The sequence below is a fragment of the Gopherus evgoodei genome, chromosome 1 (assembly GCF_007399415.2).
Source record: "Gopherus evgoodei ecotype Sinaloan lineage chromosome 1, rGopEvg1_v1.p, whole genome shotgun sequence".
Lineage (NCBI taxonomy): Eukaryota > Metazoa > Chordata > Testudines > Testudinidae > Gopherus > Gopherus evgoodei.
Genome location: NC_044322.1, coordinates 57732493 through 57749798, shown reverse-complemented (window position 1 = coordinate 57749798; position 17306 = coordinate 57732493). Strand labels below are relative to the sequence as shown.

At 41.9% G+C, this 17306-nt stretch overlaps 1 protein-coding gene across 3 annotated transcripts in view; it reads left to right on the top strand.

Moving 5' to 3' along the window:
• Nucleotides 1–17306, top strand: part of GTF2F2 (general transcription factor IIF subunit 2) — a 167957-nt gene that overhangs the window by 5645 nt on the left and 145006 nt on the right. For all 3 annotated transcript variants that reach the window (XM_030565513.1, XM_030565504.1, XM_030565495.1), the window contains exons 3-4: nucleotides 57–75; nucleotides 1395–1539. In XM_030565513.1, the coding sequence (XP_030421373.1) occupies nucleotides 57–75; nucleotides 1395–1539 (164 nt within the window). The remainder of the gene's footprint in view (nucleotides 1–56; nucleotides 76–1394; nucleotides 1540–17306) is intronic.

The following is a 17306-nucleotide window of genomic DNA, read 5'->3' as shown; positions in this document are numbered from 1 at the left end:
CTAGACCTGTGAAATTAGATTATGGAAACTAAAACATTAAATATTTTCTTTTACAGAAATCAAGGAAGAACAGAAGTAAGTAATTATCAAATCCAAAGCCTATAAATGTGTTATATTTTGAACTTTAGTATATTTCTTTGTAGTGTAAATTTCTCTTAGGCTACGTCCAGACTACCCGCCGTATCGGCGGGTTAAAATCGATTGCTCGGGGATTGATATATCGCGTCTCATCTAGACGCGATATATTGATCCCCGAGCGCGCTTATATCGATTCCGGAACTCCATCAACCCCAACGGAGTTGCGGAATCAACAGGGAGAGCCGCGAACATCGATCCCGCGCGGTGAGGACGGGTGAGTAATCCGATCTTAGATATTCGACTTCAGCTACGTTATTCACGTAGCTGAAGTTGCGTATCTAAGATCGATTTCCCCCCCGTAGTGTGGACCAGCCCTTATAGTACTTGTAATAGAGCACTGAACTGGGAGTTGGCAGATCTGAATGATTGGCTCTGTCACTGGCTACTGCGTGACCTTGGGCAAGTCACTTATCTCTTTGTGCCTCAGTTTCCCCATCTGTAAAATGAGGATGATGATGCTACTATCCTTTGTAAAGTGCTATATGAGAGCTAAACATTAATATTAAGCAGAAAATGTTGGGAACAAAGAAGTAAGAGTTCAGAAATATACTATATCATATTTGGTATTAATTCATTGGTTTTGTTAAATAGAAAGTATTAGGGAATTTGGGTTTTTTTCATCCACAAAGGCAGATGAGTAATTTATTTTATTAGCAATTGAATTAATAGCTTTACCAAGTATTTTACCTTTCATGTTAGATGAGAAGGTAGCAGCATGATTCAGTATACCCCAGAGCCAACCAATACATTGAATTGGAAGAGACTTAGCAAAAACTCAGCAGTGGGTAAAAGCTGAATTTACCATCTTAAAGTCTGATCTAACTCTCATTGGAATACATGGAGAGACTCCAGTTGTGTTTGGGGTTTGATCATGCTTATGGTTGGCTGTAATATATACTGCTGACACTTTCTCGAAAGTGAAGTTAGCTGTGTGAAACATTTAAAATATCTACATTGAAAGGTATAACTATCTTAGGTTCTCAAACATTTTAAAAAATAATGAAATGCAATTAATTGTTCTCTGACATCAAGAGGAGATAATAGTATGCTGAGTAAATTGTATATATATGTGAAAATGTTGAATAAAATATTTCAGAAGATTAATATGTTAAAAATTAGATCCCAGATGTATATTTGAAAAATTCAAAATTGTATTGTGCTATTTCATTTTTCTTTCTTTTCCTGTTTCCTAAGCTCTAAAAATCTATGTAGTTAAAAGGTCTATGTAATAATATTATGTTCATTGTGGGTGTTAGGTATCATTTACTTTGAATGAAGATCTTGCAAGTATCAATGATATTGGAGGAAAACCTGCTTCAGTCAGTGCACCCAGAGAACATCCATTTCTTTTGCAAAGTGTGGGAGGACAGACATTAACAGTGTTTACAGAAAGCTCAGGAGGTAAGATAGAATGAAAATTATTTGTTAATATAATTCCTGTCATGCATGTTTGCGTAGATTCATAATCTCAGCATGATAGTTGGTTAAAAGGACACCGTCAAGCTGATAGATCTAAAATAAAGACCTTTCAGCTTAGTTTTATGGTCACGTGCATGCACATAATACTTCATTCTAGTTGACTGTTTTTCTTCTTTTAATTGAGTAAGAGCCTGAAATGTCTCCAGAAAGGATTGTATTGTACATTCCAATATCAGCCTGCTGAACAGATCAGAGAGGAAGAATGCAGTACAGTGCAAAACCTTTGGGTTTCATCACAACTTGTGCTTCTGATAGGATAACCCAGCAGAAAACTGCTGCTTTGTTCAACATTTCTTTTGGAGGAAAGGATAGATTCGTCAGAAATCTAGCTACAGTGTGCTGAAAATCAATTTTGAATTGTGTTCATTTTTTTCTATCAGTCTTGATATAGTGGCTTGTTGACCAGTAAATATTAACTGTCATTCATCAAATTTTCTAGTTGTTCACTTTGTCAGAAAGTGTAATAGTAAGGTGGTCTTTGGAGCGCATGAAAAATAACTGTATTTTTGTCTATTGTATTCAAATTCCTTGACCTACATTATGTGTAGGTCACTGATATTATGGTAGCAATACATGGTAAGTGTGGAGCATTTTCAGGATACCATGTTCTATGAGCGTGTTAGGCCTAAACTATATGATGGAAACATCAAAATTATGATCGTGCCCTCCCTTTCACGGCTCTCCTTCCTCTTGTGGAATAGTCAGTATATTTTCCTTTGCTGTTTGGCTGTTCTGATACTAAATTAATGTTATGTAGTCCCTGAACTTCATGTGCTGCAGATTTGTATGTTGTAAATGTATGGCACCATCATAGAAAATAAGGTGGGAGAAAAGAAAGACTGGATGCCTTGAAAGCTTAGTAGAGGATATTTGGGGCTTCAGGTATCTTAAAATGTTTGGGAGTCCCCACCAGGCAAATAAAGTTTATGATGCTTTCCCTTCCCTTTTTTGGCCAGGTTCAAAGGTGACTATACATTTGGATATGCTGGATTTTTGGATGGTTTGAATGCTTCATTTTCCACTCCTGCAAGGCTGGCCAGGAACTAGCTGCCCCTGTTGCATCTTGCCCAAATATCTGTCACTATATCTTAGAGTGGATAAACACATTACCTGAATATGAGTGCTCAACAATGGAATAGTGAACAGTGGCATTTGAAGTATAATAATTAGATTTTAGACTTGACACCATATAAATATGCATGGGATCGTTCACAAGTCTCTGAGATACTGTTTTGTTTTTAAAAAAGGGTTAAGGGACAGACCTACTTATTGCGATGAACTGCTGAGTGATACAACATACCCATATATGGCATACATGTTTATGACTGCATTTTGTCTATCGTAAGGCAATGAAATGGAAAATTTAAATTTCCGCATTAGCGTGTGTAATTTTATGAGAGTGATTCCTATTACGCTTTCCATCTGCTGTCCAACTAGGTGTATCCTAGAGCAGTGGTCTCCAAAGTGAGGTGCCCAAGACGATCCACAGGGGGGCACGGCAGGAGGAGCACCGCGGGGGGTGGGGTGGGGAGAGAAAGGGTTGCCGGAGGAGGAAGGGAATGAGCGAGTGGGGAAGTTGGCTTCCCCCCCCCGCCCCTGCAGGCAGGGCCACCCGGAACGCAGGGGCTTTAGGGCTGCAGGGCCCTGGGCTAAGGGGGCCCCAGGGCCCTGGCCTGCAGCTCTAAAGCCCCTTTCGGAATGTGGCCCTGAGTCCTTCGGCCCCTGGAGGAGCAGGAGCAGGGGCAGCCGCACAGCCAGCGGCTGGAAAGAAGTGGCGCTTTTCCCTTCAAAGCCGGTTGGAGAGAAGTGGGGCTTTGAAGGGAAAAACAGTGCTTTGACGAGGAAAGTGCCGCTTCTCTCTGGCTGCTGGCTGTGCGGCTGCCCCTGCTGCTCCTGAGTTCTTTAGCCTGTGCTCGCAGGACTTCATTCCAAAAGGGGCTTTAAAGCTGCAGGCCAGGGCCCCGGGGCCCCCTTAGCCCGGGGCCCCCTTAGCCCAGGGTCCTGCAGCCCCTAAAGCCCCTGCATTCTGGGTGGCCCTGCCCCGGGGTGGGGCAGCTCCCAGAATCGTGGCCATGGGGGCAGTGCCACGCTGCACAGAGCCTCCTGCACCAGACAGGAGCTGCCCCAGGTAAGTGCTCTGCACCTCCTGCCTGCCCGAGCCCTGTGCCTCCTCCCACACCCCCTCTCTGAGTGCCCTCCCGCACTCTAACCCCCTCCCAGACCCCACATCCCCACTCTGAGCCCCCTCCTGCATCTTAACCCTAATCCAACCTTTGACTCCCAAAGTGTTAAACCAATATTTTCAGAAATAATGAAGCATATTCAATCACACTGCACTCACTAAAAATATTATTAATAATTTTTTTGTGAGAGCAAAAAGGTTTTTTGTACTGTTAATAACAAATATTTTAAAAATATTGTTTTTCATCTTTATCTCATCCTTTTTTAATTTCTATTTTTTGTATGTTTTATAATGTGCATAATATATTAGTATAGTAGTACATATATATAATTTATACATAAATATACATATATTGGGGGTGCGTGCTCAAAATTTTTTACTGATAGGGGTGCGTGATCAAAAATGTTTGGAGACCACTGGATTAGACAATAAGGTGGGGTAAGAAAAAAATACCAGGGGAAAATACTGATTCTCATTTTTAATGGAGAAGAATGTATACAAAGCCTTTTTGAGCCACTTTCTCCCCTGATTTACGTCTTGTGCAATCTTGGACTGTAAGCCAGACCAGAATTTGGCATTAATGTTTTAGCTAAATCTGAGGTGTCTTTCAAGATAAAATAAATGATCATCAACTTTACTTCTTATGAAGCACTGCTTTTTGTAAATACACAATTCTGATCTCTCAGAATGGGTTATGTCCTTTTGAAACAGAAGGGAAGTCCACTGAATTGCTACATATTCTAAATTTTTCCGTCTAAGTTAATATAAAGTGCATAGTTAGCGGCAGAGTGTATGGATTCCTTTAATGTCCATTCAGGGATTAGTATGCCAAGTCAGTATAATGGGTAATGTAATTAGATAAAACCAAATTCAATTGCTAGATGAATTGTGCTTCTGTTAGCAAAAACAGCATGGTACACAGAAAACTGATTTACATTGTATACAGAAAGACCGGTAGAATGGTTTAGTTTTCTGTAAATTGGAAACTAAATTCATATATTCGGTCTGTGAAATCAAATGTATTTGTTTCATTCAGTTGTCAACACTGATATTTTTTTCTAATGTGATCTCTCCTAAGTACTTTAGATCATAATTACTGTACCATGTATTGTTTCTGAGCTGGAAAAAGTTACTCAATTTCAAAGTTGTTCTTCAAGGGAAAAAAGTTTTGCAAACAAGTGAAGGAATCTATAGATTCATAGATTCTAGGGTCAGAAGGGACCAATGTGATCATCTAGTCCGACCCCCTGCACAAAGCAGACCACAGAACCCTGCCCATCCAGTTCTATAACAAACCCCTAACCTAAGCCTGAGTTATTGAAGTCTTCAAATTGTGGTTTGAAGACCTCAAGCTGCAGAGAATCCACCAGCAAGTAACCCATGCCCCACGCTGCAGGGGAAGGCGAAAAACCTCCAGGGCCTCTGCCAGTCTGCCCTGGAGGAAAATTCCTTCCCGACCCCAAATATGCCTTTTTGTTTAGGGGCAGTGGGAAGTCCTCAACTTCAGTTTTAAGAGCCAAGTTGATTAATAAACTAAGAACAGCAGCAACCCCTATAGTTAAAGTTGTGAAATGGTTAATGTTCTGACCCCCCGTTTTTCAGTCTCTTACAACTTACTGTAATTTTTCAAGCTTGGTCTGTGCTTTAAGATGAATATTTGTTCAAACTTCTCAAAATAAGATTAAACTGTTTTTGCTTATAAGTGGAGAAAAAAAAATCCTTGTTACTGGAAAAGTAAAAGAGAACCATTGCAACCCTGTCTTGTACAATTATAGTATCAAAATGGCGTGGGATATTAAACTGAAATTTGGCATGCAAATAGCTACTATTGAGAGTGCATCATTGGGTATTCTGCTGGGAAAGGTAGTTTTGATTTTACCAAATTACAAGCTTTTGAAAATCATCTGTGTGTATGATGCAAAGAATATTGTGTGACTTTTTTTTAAACACACTCTAGCAATATTCTGAGTAAAGCTGGCTGCATTTTGTATTCATGTATGGCTAACTTAGAATTACATTTTTTTCTACAACCCAAGCTAGTGTCTTTTAGTTGTGTGTTCACCTGTGTATGCCATATTAACTGAATCCATGAAAATCATTTATGTGAAACTTAGTTACATTCTGATTATGTAAAGTCTTAGCCTGTGTAACTCTACTTATATGAGTAGTCCACTGAAAGATGCACTGTGACACATCATTGCAATTCAGTCTATTTATGCTACCATCACTAGGATCATCTTTAATGCTCCTCGCATGATGTCGTCACAATCTATATGTGAATCTGTCTTCTATACCACATCAGGCTCAAGCTTCGGCAATAGCCTTGACCCATATCTTATGATATGGACCCCCCCCACCTCCATGATGTCTGCATTGATACACAATTTGTCCATTTCCCCCTACAACAATCTGTGCATTTTCCATGGCATTCTCTATGCATGCAATGCAGTTTTCTGGGTTGGTTTGTAAAGTCACTGATGTCTCATTTAAATCCTTCCCGTAGATATACTTTTCCCACAATGTCTATTTCACTATTTATCTTATGTATGAACTGCTAATTTATTGGAAGAGAGTGGCCTAAAGACAGTGGAGCCGAATCTAGAAATTACCCTGACAAAAGATGTAGATTGAATTGTGGAGGGGAGGAAAGGAGGATAGGGGGTAAGGAGTTTATTGCCTTGTTTAATCTGAAAACAAATGTAAGTAGCAAGATGTACCTATCATCAGTCAGATTAGTTTGCTTGGGTATTGTTTCCCCCCTACACAGTTTCTTTCATTGTCTTCTTAGTGTGGTGGATGCTCTTTGGAGCATGGAACTCTATTTCCTCTATGTTTGGAAAGTAGCTAATGCATTTCATAGACTCATAGGAATGTAGGCTGAAATGGACCTCAAGAAGTCATCCTATCCAGTCCCCTTTGCTGAGGCAGGACCTTGACAGGTGTTTGTCCAACCTTTTCTTTAAAATGTCCAGTAATGGAGATTCCACTCCCTTAGCAGTCTAGTTCAGTGGTTAACTACCCTTATAGTTAGAAAGCTTTTCCTAATATCTAACCTAAATCTCCCTTGCTGCAGATTAAGCCCATTAGTTGTCCAGTCTTCACTGAACATGGAGAACAATTGATCACTGTCCTCTTTATAACAGCCTGGAAAGTATTTGAAGACTGTCATCAGGACCGCTCATCAGGATGTTAGTCTTTTCTCAAGACTAAACATGCTCAGGTTTTGTTTTTTTTTTAAAGCTTTCCCTGTAGGTCAGGTTTTCTAAACCTTTTTATATTTTTGTTGTTCTCCTTTTAACTCTTCCCAGTTTGTCCACATCTTTCTTAAGGTTTGGCACCCAAAACTAGACAGTACTCCAGCTGAGGCCTCACCAGTGCCAGATAGAATGGGACAGTTGCCTCCTGTATCTTACATTTGACACTCCCATTAATACACCCCAGAATCATATTAGCCTTTTTCGCAACTGTGACTTTTTGGGCATTGCTGAAGTTGTGGGATATGTCTACACTGGGATCAGAGATGTGATTTGCAATTTGTGTTGACTACTCACACTAGCTTTAATTTAGCTAGCTCATAAAAAATAGCATTTAAAGAGCAGTGGGGTGGGCCGCTCAAGTGAATATGTACCTATGGGGTTAGGTGGGCTTGAGCAGCCCAAGCAGAAGTCCACATTGCCACTTCTTCACTACTATTTTTAGTGAGCTAGCTAGATTAAAGCTAGCACTGGTATTTCTACAAGAGTTGCAAATCACACCCCGAGCTGCAGTATAGATGTACCCTTCACAGTAGCAATTTTCTTCCGCTTTAGGGTTTGTCTATATCCAAAAGGATTTTAATGATACAAGTCCTGATCCTGCTTCTGTTGACTTCAGTGGGACTTAACAGCATGTCTGTCTGACTAACACTGCTTAGTGAAGAAATAACATAAAAAATATGTGATAGGGTTGTATACTGATACGCATTATGTTGGAGCCTGCAGGTGAGCACCCAGTTGTCAAAGGCGCTGTATAGATTTGTAGGAAGATATCCCCTGCCCCAGTGAGTTTATACAAACTTAGTTTAAGAGGCAATAAATGGGTAAATTATGTGAGCATTCATAAACTGTAATTGTGCCTCTCACTAAGCTCAGACCATTGAAAATTCTCATGTATGGATTTTTTGTTACATAACTATTGTAAGTTGTGTGATGATATACAGTGTAGCCAAAAATGTGCTTGTTGGAATTACTATTATTTATGTAGGGTATTAGCATAGCCCCAATTTAACGATAAATTCCTTTATTAAATCCAAAGGCTATATGGTATTTATACAGTTGCTCTAAAGACGCCTAAATAATAAGCAGTTACTACCGCCAAACAGTAACAAAACACAAGTATTTGATTAAGATACTTAAAAATGGGGAAAACCCAGAGGTACTTAAACCCATATTGGTCAGCTCCAATTTGGGCAGGCAGGTATGAACCCTTTATGAGTTTACTTTTTTATACCCTTTAACAAACAAGTGGTGTCACTGCCAATTATTAGACCCCAGCTAAGGCCTGATGAAGGAGTTTCTTATACAGCCAATTATTTACTGCACTTGGTACCCAATTAAGTATATTTATTACTGTTACTTTAGCTATTTTGAAGGTTCATTACAAGTTTAACACAATGGCTCTTCTTTCTCATGACTTCTTTGGTCGCATGCCATGAGCCTATTGCTCAGTTCCAGCTATTAATCCCAACTCAATTTAAAACCAGGGTTCATCCAAATCTAATATGGGCCTACATTCCTACCATGCTTTTTTTTTGTTATATTTTAATTTTATTTTTATTAAGTTTAAAAATCAAGTACAGTAACTCCTCACTTAAATTCGTCCTGGTTAACGTTGTTACGTTGTTGATCGATTAGAGAACATGCTAGTTTAAAGTTGTGCAGTGCTCCCTTATAACCTTGTTTGGCAGCTGCTGCTTTGTCCACTGCCTGCAGGAAGAGCAGCCCGTTGCAGCTAGCTGTTGGGGGCTTATAACCAGAGTGGACTGGCAGCCCCTCATCAGCTCCCCGCTCTCCTAAGTTCCCTTTGCGGAACAACCCAGCAGGCTATCAATTGCCAGCAGTTCAGCTGTGGCTCCCACCACTGCCATGTGCTGCTCCTGCCCTCTGCCTTGGAGCTGCTCCCGGGAGCCTCCTGCTTGTTAGGCGGAGGGAGAGGGGGGCTAATGTCAGGGTGTCCCTCTCCCTCTTGCTCCTGCCTCTCGCTTACCCCATTTCCATAGAGCAGGGGTGGGACACGACAGGGCTCAGGACAGAGGGAGCTTGCTGAGAGCAGCTGCAGTCTCAATTTGCTGATCTACTTAAAAAGGCAGTGTACTTAGAGTGCGGTCATCGTACAGTAACTCCTCGCTTAATGTTGTAGTTATGTTCCTGAAAAGTGCAACTTTAAGCGAAACGATGTTGAGTGAATCCAGTTTCCCTTAAGAATTAATGTAAACAGGGGGGGTTGAGTTCAAGGGAAATTTTTTTCACTAGACAAAAAACTATATATTATAGATATACACACAGTATACATTTTAATCGAACAATTTAATACTGTTCACAGCTATGATGATTGTGAAGCTTGGTTGAGGTGGTGAAGTTAGAGGGTGGAAGAGGGAGGGATATTTTCCAGGGAATGCCTTGCTGCTAAATGAGGAACTAGCACCTGCTGAGCCCTCAAGGGTTAACACGTTGTTAATGTAGCCTCTCACAGGAGGCAGCACGAATGTGAGGGAGGGGAGACAACATAGCAGACAGAGACAGACACACACTTTGTATGTGAGAGCGAGAGAGAGATGCACGTTGCCCCTTTAAGTAAGCTGACCCACTCTTAAGTGCATTGTCTTTTCAAGTGGATCAGGAAGTTGAGACAGCAGCTGCTGCACCATGCTGTCTCTCTCCCTCCGTGTCCCCTCCCTGCTCTATATGGAGAAGGGGTAAGTGGGGTGCAGGAGCAGGGGGGAGAGGGACATCCTGACATTAGCCCTCGCCCTCCCCCCCTGCACAGCAAGCAGGAGTCTCTGGGAGCAGCTCCAAGGCAGAGGGCAGGAACAGCATATGGCAAGAGGGGAAGGGACAGCTGAACTGCCTTGATAGCCTCCTGGGCGGCAGCAGCACAGGGAATTTAGGGGAGCGAGGAGCTGCCGGTCCACTCTGGTTCCAAGCCCCCACTAGCTAGCTGCAATGAGCTGCTCTTCCTGCAAGCAATGGACAAAGCAGGCGGCTGCCAAATGACATTAGAAGGGAGCATTGCACAACTTTAAACGAGTATGTTCCCTAATTGATCAGCAATGTAACAACGTTAACCGGGACGACTTTAAGTGAGGAGTTACTGTACTTAAAGGGGCAATGCACATCTCTCTCTCTCTCTCTCTCTCTCTCTCTCTCTCACACACACACACACACACACACACACACACACACACACACACACACACACACACACACACACACACACACACACACACACACACACACACACACACACGTCTCTATCCCTGCCTGCGATGCTGTCTCCCCTCCCTCCATTTGTGCTGCTTTGTAGAGTGTGAGGCTACATTAACAACGTTTTAACCCTTGAGGGCTCAGCCGAGTGCTAGTTCATCATTCAGCACTAAGGCATTCTGTGGGAAATATCCCACCCTCTGACTTCACTGCCTCAACCAAGCTTCACTATCATTGCCGTCTACAGTATTACATTGTTTAAAACTTATACTGTGTGTATGTATGTGTGTGAGTGTATGTGTATATATAATCTTTTGTCTGGTGAAAATTTTTTCCCTGGAACCTAACCCCCCTTATTTACATTAATTCTTACGGGAAAATTGGATTTGCTTAACATTGTTTTGCTTAAAGTCGCATTTTTCAGGAACATAACTATAACGTTAAGCAAGGAGTTACTGTAACTTTGGGATGCTTATAAGAACAGGGGACCAAAGGCAATAGTTAGTGCCATGTATACAAACTATGAATGAGTGTTATGCCAGCTTCCAGAAACAGTTGTGCTAGCTGACCTCAGTCTAGACTTAAAACAGCCCTTTGATGGTACTCCTGTTCTGGGTCTCTCTTGGCAAGAGACCGCCTGGTCTTTTACATTAGTAATGTAGACATATGTCCTCTGGCATCTTTAGGTAATTTCCATTAATTTTATAACTGCACTATCTTTATATCCACTTCATCAGAAGTGTCTCTTGTTTTTGTTTTTTAAAGGAAAAATAAGCTAGTACACCAATCCTCTGTGCTTGTTTCTTTAATTGGAGAAGAAATGAGGTGCTTAAGATTTGTTCTCTTAATTTGTTTAATCTTCAGGAGTGCATGCTAGAGATTATACAGAGTTATACGGTCATCTTTTGTTATTATACTGATAAATAATTTGGGGGTTGCTAATCTGTTCATATCAAAGTAATTGAGTAAAGAAATACCAAAGCTGGTTGGACGGAGTTGGAGTATTCAGACCTTAAATATTAAGTGGGCTGAACTAACATTTAAGTACAACTTTGCCACTTTTGAGATCCATTGACATAAATACTTGTTTTATTCATTAATGTGAACTTGTAAAATGGTAGCCGGTTTGGAAAGACTATTTCTTACAGTTAAGTCAAAGAAAATTTGAATTCTAGTTCTGTTATCCCTTTCCTTGAAAAACTAGTTAAGGTGTCGCATCTTAAAGCAATGGGGAAATAAGTATATTTTTAGGCTGGCTCACCAAAAATACGTTTGCTTTTGCACTCACTACCATTATAAAATTTTGCCCTTTAGCTTTCCTACAGGCCTAAAAGTATGCAATGAGTAAAAGGCAGTAAAGGCTGAAACTTTGGGGAATCAAGTATATCTAGATAATTAACTGATTTGGGCTTGACTCATAAACCCTTGGAGAAATATCAAGAAAGAATATGCAGTTTGTTTCAGGCCTGATCTATGCTACAAAGTTAGGTTGACTTAACTTCATAGCTCAGCACTGTGAAAAATGTCATGCCCTGCATGATGTAATTAAGCCAATGTAAGCCTGAGTGTAGAAGCTACTGGGGGGACAGAAGAATTTTTCTGTCAACATAATTAAGGCCTCTCGGAGAAGTGGATTTTACTACAGTGATGGAAGAAGGCTTTCCATTGCTATAGTACATATCTACACTACTGTGACGCAGTTGCTGCTGTAGCGTTTCTAGTGTAGACACTGGTCCCTGGGCTTTAGGTTTTTATGTGGATATGGTTACAGTATTTATTAAGTTGTGTATAATACTAACTAGTAGCCTATGGAAATCTGTACAGAGAATATGCTGTTCTCTGTACCTGTTCGGTGGATTAGATTATGTATAATTAAACATCAGTAAAGCTATCTGAGGATATTAGGGATTCACTGTAGGGCTAAACCAGCATTGATAGTCTGCTTCTATCCAAATTTCTATGGTGGAAAAATTAGGGTGCTACCTGGAGTTGTTTTAACACTTTTACACAGTCCTATTCTTTCCACTTGGTGGTTTTTTAATAACTACATAGAGTTTGTTCAAGGCATATGGCTCTATCGAGTAGAATTTGCAGTGTTTATCAGGAACAAACAGTTCAGTGGAACAAGTGTTCAGTGTGATGAATAGCATTTGGAGTGAAGAGAAGAGTTAAGTCATTTAATGACTTTTATTTCCAGTCTCACTGCTGGGGGGGAAAAACAGGCACAAGCAGATGGTTTTATCAGCCACTCAGAGACCCGGCAAACTTGTATCAACATTGGGCAGTTAGGACATTGCTTTTAGTTGCAGCTTTGGTCACAGGCTTACAGCAGTGTTGCAACATACACAGTTTTGGCTGGGTAAGTGAGACTTTTATTAGACAAAGAAAATGGAGAAGGACAGGAAAGAGATGAAGTAAGGTGGGAAAGGAAAAGATGGGAAGAGGTAGGGGACACACAGAAAGTCTCACATCCCAGTTGGTGGTTGGGATACATCTGGAGCCAGTGGAAGTCGAAACATCATCTGGATCCCTTTCTTGGCCTGGTTTGGTTGGGACATCTCTCAGGATTAGGATGACAAATACCTAGTGGTGTCATGATGGATCCCGATGTCCCAGGAGGTGGTGGGGGGTGGCAGCGTGTAGTGCGGCTTGGCTGGGGTTTGTCCCTCAGCAGGGCTGTGGGTTATCCCACCGCCTTGCTCTACCTCGCCATCTGTCGGCTCTGTGGTCGGGGGAATAACGCACATGTGGTTAGGGGCTCAGGCCCTTGGAGCAGGGTGGGGCAGCACCCAAACAGTCAGGGACTCAGGCCTTTAAGCAGGGACTGAGTCAATAGTTCAAATAGCAGCCCAGGCCCTGGGTCAGGGCGGGGCAGCAAACAGTCGAGACTCAGGGCCTGGCTACACTCGAAACTCTAAAGCGCTGCCGTGGGAGCTCTCCAGTGGCAGCGCTTTGAAGTGCGAGCGTGGTCGCGGTGCCAGTGCTGGGGGAGAGCTCTCCCAGCATTGCAGTACTCCACCTCCCTGTGGGGATTAGCTTGCAGCACTGGGAGCCGCGCTCCCAGCGCTGGGGCACTGTTTACACTGGCGCTTTACAGTGCTGTAACTTGCTGTGCTCAGGGGTGTGTTTTTTCACACCCCTGAGCTAGAAAGTTGCAGCGCTGTAAAGCGCCAGTATAGCCAAGCCCTCAGGCCCTGAGGCAGGGGCTGAGTCAGGAGATCAATAGCAGCCCAGGCCCTAGGTCAGGGTGAGGCAGCACCCAAACAGTCAAGGACTCAGGCCCTTAAGCAGGGGCTGAGTCAATAGTTCTATAACCAAATTGTCCTAGCCTCTCCAGGCCAGGAAAAGGGCAATGGGGAGCCTGTCACCCAAGGAGTAGGTGGCGGGGGGAGACGCAGGCCCTCCCTCTCCACTGCGTCCCAGCCTGGGACCCTAGCAGTGGCAAAGACTCGCTGCTGTCAGTGGGGATCCTGGCCGCAGCCCACTGACATAGGTTTAGGCAGTGCTGCAGCCAGACTGGAGTCGGCTGCCCCCGGGTACTTCCACACTTCCCCTCGTAGGGTACCTGGGTTGTGCTGGCGTCCTCGGCTGTCTTGAACACTATTGGTTCCTCTGGGTACACGGCGAAGGGCAGGCTCGACCAGTCCTTCTCGGGGTAGCGGGCACGGGGCAGGCTCAGCTGGCTGTGTGCAAGCTCAGGCCGGTTGCGGCCTGCTCCTGTCTCCCCAGAGGGAGCTTGATCGCAGACGCCTGGCCTCTCCGGCAGCTGGTTCCCAACTGAGCTCTGCCGGTGAGCTTTTATATTTCCAGGTCTGCGCCGTGACCTCTGAGGGGTGGGCACAGGACCCAATGGCTCCGCCCACATTGGTGTTAGGGGAGGTTCGTCCCTCAGCGGGGCTGTGGAGTATCCCACCGCCTCGCTACACAGCCATAATGGTGAAGCTTGCTCCTCTTTTTTTCCTTTTTTTTCTTTTCAGTCAGCATACTTGCACTTGTACTTGCCTTCACCCAAAATCCTTTTTTTAGGGACCCTAAAAGGCGATGATGGGTACAATAGCCCATCCCCTCACTATCTGATTCACCAGGTAAACCTAATTTCCATCATGCTAATTTTGTTCTGTTAATTTCTGATCCTACATTTAACTTGTTTACCAAACGTGATTTTAATGCAGTCTTTAATTTATATCAGTTGGTCTTTTTGTTTGTCCTAATTCGGGCTTTCTCCCTTTTGCACCTTTTCCCATCATTATTCATTGTTATAGGTTATTGTAACACTTCATAAACTTCTATCAGCGTCCCTTGGTTATGCTCACAGGTCGGGTAAGCCCACCAGGCACCATTTATCACTACATCTCCTTACCTCCATGAAATGTGGTGATGAGCTCAGTCCTGTTTCTGTTTTAAAAATGTCTGTCACAAACTGCACTACAATTAACAAGAATGCCGGTAGAAGTGCCAGTCTGAGCAGATGGCCCAAAGACACAGTTGACCTGGAGGTCATTCTTCCATTTTAAATGCTCCTTCTGAGTCCAGGTTGAGACATTAGTAAAACAATGTGGGTGAAATGCATTTGTTCTGTAGATAAAGGGAGTACTTCATTTTCCAGTGCTTTCAAGTCAACACCTTTTCTAAACACCATACTAGTTTTAAAAGTGAAACAAAAAACTTCATAAAAACCCGATTGATTAAATGTACAGTACTTCCTCTTTCTTGTAGCCCAAAGATATTTTCTTATTTCTCCCTCCTCTTCCTGTGGACCTCAGGAAAGTGACCATCCTTTCCGGCTGAGAAGGGAGGGATGAATATAGCTGCCTCTGAAGTCTGCCATTGCTGCTCTAACAGTAGCCAGCGAAAGGTTGCTACACGGATTTAAGGCACTTCAGCCACTACTTCACCTTGTTCTTTCTCTGTGGACCTCCCTGAACGGGTAAGGAATCAAACTTGAGGCATAATAGATGATCCTCCACATAGTATCATGTTGCATAACTCCAGGACTACTGAGAGAGCCTCCAGTTCTCTTTCTTGTCATGATAAAGATGGTTACTTATTATCTGTTAAAATCTGGAAGGTGAAAAAAAGCGAACCTACTTTGGTTCTTGATTCAGACAGCGTATCCATACATACGTATGATCAGTAAGCAGACTTATGTATCCATATAGGTTGTATGCAGTGGGAGTTAGGTGTCTAAATCATTGTGAAAATCCCACTAGGTGCCTATCTGCATCGTGAGGCACTGAAATACCTTTAAAAATCTGCTCATCCTACCTGTATGCTTCCTAAAAGCATATTAGGCTTTGTGTGTTGATGCATTTCTGCATTCCTTCCCTGTCCCCATCGGTTTAGTTTTGCACACATTGTATATTATAAAAACAGTTCTGTGGAACTATATGAAGCATTGTACTTCATTCCAAAACACCAGGTACAAAATGCCAGCCTAATTTGCTGTATTGTCCAACTATAAAATAACAATTGAGATATCTATTTAGTGTAAGTTGATAGCTGATACCCACCTCTCAAAAATGTTACCTGTCTGGTTTGGCTTATGCAGCCTTTTTTTGGTAAGGATACTAGTTAGTGTATGTTATCTGCAATGTGTATGTATCCTATTGTTGGGTAAAACACTAATGCCTGGGTAATGTTCCTGAAGATCAGTTTAGGAAAGCTATGTAACTGGAAGGTGTGGTTTCTATGATTGTTGCATGGGGAACCCAGAACACAATTGTTTCTCTTGCTATCTAGGCTGATCTTTGGTCTTATTTTTGCAATAAATATGAACTACATACTGTTCCATGAACTTCACCATATGTACATCACCAGTTGCTATGCAACAATGCTATTTGTGCTTCCAGTCATTTTGTCTTATCTTTGTCATCAGTTATCATAGTTGTAATTTTTTGGGAGGAGGGAGGTGTTTTTGCATATATTCCAATATGCTACACTGAGCAAAATGAGGGTGACTTTGTTAATATATGGGTAGGGTTTCTCTTTTAGACTGGACATGTTTGATTAAAATTGTCATTTCTGAGTTTTCTACTGGCAGCCGCCATGGGGCTGGAAAGTAGCATTATTTGACCATTTCATTCCTGGATCAAAAATTGGAGGGTGATTGTGTTAAATATTTATCAGTACACTTTCTTTTCTGAATGTGTCTATAAATCAGTCCCCATCCTATTTTAGTAGCCCCTTACATCATTTTGTTACAGCAGGTAGCTCAGAAATGCTGACGCTAAATTTTAACATCACTTTCAAATATTTGATTTATGGATGATGAAAAGTGCTTTTCTTGCTTTGTTAGATCTTGGGTAGAACTGCTTGGAAAAATGTGCTACTTGTGTGTTTCAGAACAGCAGGATCAGGCCCAACATATGGGATGTGTGTAGATTTTACACTATGGGCCAATTCAAACCCAGTATAAGGTGGATAAATCCAGTAAATTGGGTGGAGTTGGTCCTGTTTATGTGGAATTTTGAGTTTGGCTCCATAGGTCCTGGATTTTTTTCTTTCTAATGACTTGTTCCTAGATGCAAGTTAAATGCTTCTTTTTTTTTCTTTTTTCTTTTTTTTTTTACACTCTAAACTTACTATATGTCTGAAATATTTATAGCTCAAGCTGCCACACTGAGTTATAAAATGTGATGTTAATGTTTCTTTTTAAAAGTGGGTGGAAAAATCTAGGAAATAACCAAATTCTTAAAACTAAAGCTGTCTAGGTTCTTATATGGCTCAGTGTGGTTTCTGAATACCTATTAGTAATTTCTACTTTCTAATCTTGTGTAAGAAGTTGTTTCTGTTGAACAGTCATAGTATAGAGAATTCCAACATAAACAGCACAGAAAATAACAATATTATCTCTCTCTCTCCAATGGACTGATTATGTGTACTATCATGACCTACAGCTCTTAACAAAAATGCAGCTGCTAATATCATCCATGCTAGTTTTTTCTGACTGATACACTGGAAAGTCTCTAAGAGAGGAGTATCAATTTCAAGCTTTTTGTGATTGCATTCAAAGCTTCAGGAAATTCTGTCCCTCTCTCTTCATCTGT